At 43.9% G+C, this 3,566-nt stretch overlaps 1 protein-coding gene across 1 annotated transcript; it reads left to right on the forward strand.

The window, feature by feature from the left end:
* Window positions 1–3,203, forward strand: rab33a (RAB33A, member RAS oncogene family). The gene is made up of 4 exons (XM_061080112.1): window positions 1–387; window positions 1,451–1,591; window positions 2,813–2,893; window positions 2,979–3,203. Exons 1-4 carry the CDS (start codon window positions 1–3, stop codon window positions 3,201–3,203), a joined length of 834 nt encoding a protein of 277 aa, XP_060936095.1.
* The last annotated feature ends 363 nt before the right edge of the window (window positions 3,204–3,566 follow it).

Here is a 3,566-nt window from a genome sequence, read left to right on the forward strand (position 1 = left end):
ATGACCAACGATTCTCCGGAGGGGGAGATCCGAGCTCTGGGCGGCGGAGGAGGAGGCAGTGGAAGAGGAGGAATCGCACAAAGGAGCCGAGCGGACGACAATGTCACCATCCTGACGTCCTCCGTGGATCTCCTCCGAGCCGGCCGCAGCAGAGCCAGCAGCGAAGCCGCCCCGAGCCTCGCGTCCTCCGTGGACCTGAGCACCTCCTCCATGGAGCTGAGCATCCAGACGCGCATCTTCAAGATCATCGTCATCGGCGACTCCAACGTGGGCAAGACCTGCCTCACCTTCCGCTTCACCGGGGGAAGTTTCCCCGACAAGACCGAGGCCACCATCGGCGTGGATTTCAGGGAGAAGGCGGTGGAGCTCGAAGGCGAGACCATCAAGGTGAGAAGGAGCAGCAGCTGCAGGAGGAGTTCCCTCACCTCCCTCCCCCTCACCTTCCTTTCTTTTGATCAGCTGCAGCTCAGTGTCTTGCAGCACACCACACAGGGCCCATTCTCTCATTTGATCTGCCCCACCCTGAAACAACATTTCCCTACAGTGTCCTCAGGTTTAAATGCTTTGTAGAGGCTGGAGAGATTCATCAAGTCTCTGTTTGAGAGACAGAGAGAAGGAACAGAGCTAATGTTATTGTTAGACCAGATACTGGTAATAGGACTCACACAGTTGAATGTTAGCATTTTATGATTTATTAGTATTATAAAATCTGTTATATTATCAAAACTACTTCATAATCTTACTTGAATCCACTCCCTGAACCAGTTAATACCCATAATCCCAGACATGTCTCAGGCTACCTGTCCAGCTCCTGCGCCATCAAAAATAATCACCAAATATGAACCATAGTGCTGCAGCGTCACTGTAATAATTGATGACATAAAGTGTAATGATTCGAAGTCGGAAAAAAATTCTGGCAGATGATGCAAAACAATGTGTAAGTGCAGAATGATAACAGTCTGACTGAGTACCATCACAAATGATGGTGATATACCTGGATGGATGTATATGCCCCCTCCCCCCCGCCCCCCCCTTCTGTCTCAGTGAGCCATATGTCTACAACCTCCAGATGACCCTTAAATGCTGACTCAAACACATACACTACACTATTGACGTGCCATCAATACCCATTACAGTAATGTGAGAGTACATGTCACCCTTTTCATAATTTACATTTAATGAAATAGTCGCCCACAGTGCCTGTTCTAAACCTGTATGTTTTGAATGAGCTGTTTACTTCACCTGTATCAACGCCCTAGAGCAAATTCAAATTCAGTCCCTAATAGTGAGTCCTCCTCAAACAGTATATAAACAATATACTGTCACTTTGCTGGACGCTGTGTGCTGCTGAGCTTTCCATAAACAGTCTATGGTGCAGAGTGAAGTTAGAAAACTTTGTGTTCATCCTACCTGGTTTGTCAACATTTTGACCTTTATTCTGTCTCCACAGGTGCAGGTATGGGACACAGCAGGACAGGAGCGCTTTCGTAAGTCCATGGTGGAGCACTACTACCGCAATGTCCACGCAGTGGTCTTTGTGTATGACGTCACAAAGATGACTTCCTTCCGCAACCTACAGCAATGGATAGAGGTTGGTGATAGGTGCATCGCTTTGTCCGATAAGTTACTTTAGAAAGTGCTGACTGAGCATAAACTGCACAGCACAACCCATGTTATAAAAAATCCACCATATTTTTGTGTTATAATGATAATAATACTCACATGTTAGTATTCAACCACTTCCTTGCTGACATCACAATTTAATACTGTTACGTGATACAATGGAAAAATCTATTTGTATCCTGAAATATCAATTTTCTCAGGGACAACATTTGGTCCTGGAAGTAAAATGAACTGGAATCAAGCCTGTGATGGAATGCTTAATGCTCATCCAATACTAAGGTGCATGAAACAAACTTTGTGTTGATGTAAACTGTGCGAACATGACATCAAAATATGTTCTAGCCATAATGTGACATACCATGACTGACTCAACTGAAGATTTCTGAGGTCAGGTGAAAAGACAGAAAGACAGTCAATGTTACATTGCTAGCTCGATTACATCCATTACAATATTAGACTTACAGGCTAAAATAAATGTGTCCAATATGTACATTATTAAGTCATCATAAAAACTGCCTTCATTGCTCAGAAGTGGTTGAATGCTAACATTAGCTGTTGTCGAATAGCTAATGAGCTATCAAATATGTTGTTTAATCTTGAAACATGTTACCACGTCCCTCAAGTCTTTTCAGTTGCGGATCACTTAGGGATCTGTGTAATGAAAACCATTTGTCAGAGTCTCTGTGTTCATATGATTTATAAACCTGGATCAGTGCAGCACAAGATTATTCTGTTCATAACAACATTTGAGCTTCACACCCAGAGCGTGATGTCAGAGGGAAATGGTCGCCATGTGAATATGAACGAACAAATCCCCTCGGCCGTCCCTGATCATTCTGCCCACTGTCAAGTCACAGTGACCTTAACTTGTGATGTTTGAACAGCCAAATCTGATCACTTCATCTTGGGTCCAGTTTGTACTTATCTTACAGAAATCCCCTCAAAGTAATCTTGAACAATAACAAAAGAGGCCAAACAATGTTTTGTGACTAGTAGTTGATATCATTTGAGATAGAAGCATTTGTCATTTGCACCAGAATGGCTGCAGATTAAATCTTGTAGTTACAACCAAGAAGCCAATAATGTATTTTTGTCCTCTCAGTTGATCATATTTATTGTTTTTTATGGTATCAGGGAAACATGGCATTATTTAAAAAAGCTATATTCTGCTCTTTCTCTTTTATTCTAGGAGTGTAACGGCCATCGGGTCTCAGCATCAGTACCTCGAGTCCTGGTTGGAAACAAGTGTGACCTTGTGGACCAAATACAGGTTAGTGGTGGTACCTAACAGAATGTAATACTTTATTTACTACTAAATTCAATTCAGGTTGGTAACCAAACTCTGCCTTCCCCAGGTGCCCTCAAATACGGCACTGAAGTTTGCTGACGCTCACAACATGCTGCTGTTCGAGACGTCGGCCAAGGACCCGAGGGAGAGTCAGAACGTGGACTCTATCTTCATGTCTCTGGCCTGCCGTCTGAAGGCCCAGAAATCCCTGCTCTACAGAGACGTGGAGAGAGAGGATGGGAGAGTGCGACTCACACAACAGACTGAGACGAAGAGTAGTTGTCCTTGTTGAGGAAATGGGGGTGTGGGAGGCATAATCAATGGGAAGAGAGAAGAGAAAAAAGAAGAAACCTAGAAGAGAAGGATGGGGATGATGGCAAAGCGAAGACCGAAACATCGTTATCCAGAGACGGTGCTGAGGATAGAAAGAGAAGAGGAAGAAGGGGTTGGGAAGTGACATATTTATCAACAATTCAGAAGAAGACAATGTTGCCTTTAAGACTCTGGTGTCATATAGAAATTCTTCCAATTTTTTCAAACACAGACACAAGCAAGGGCGCAGGAAAGCATCACACGTTATACATGGGGGTTATATTGGGGGGATCCATAATAAACTGAAACCTGCCCTGGCTCTGTGTTTGTCACAACCTTTAAC

Source organism: Limanda limanda, chromosome 10 (genome assembly GCF_963576545.1).
Source record: "Limanda limanda chromosome 10, fLimLim1.1, whole genome shotgun sequence".
Taxonomy (NCBI): Eukaryota; Metazoa; Chordata; class Actinopteri; order Pleuronectiformes; family Pleuronectidae; genus Limanda; species Limanda limanda.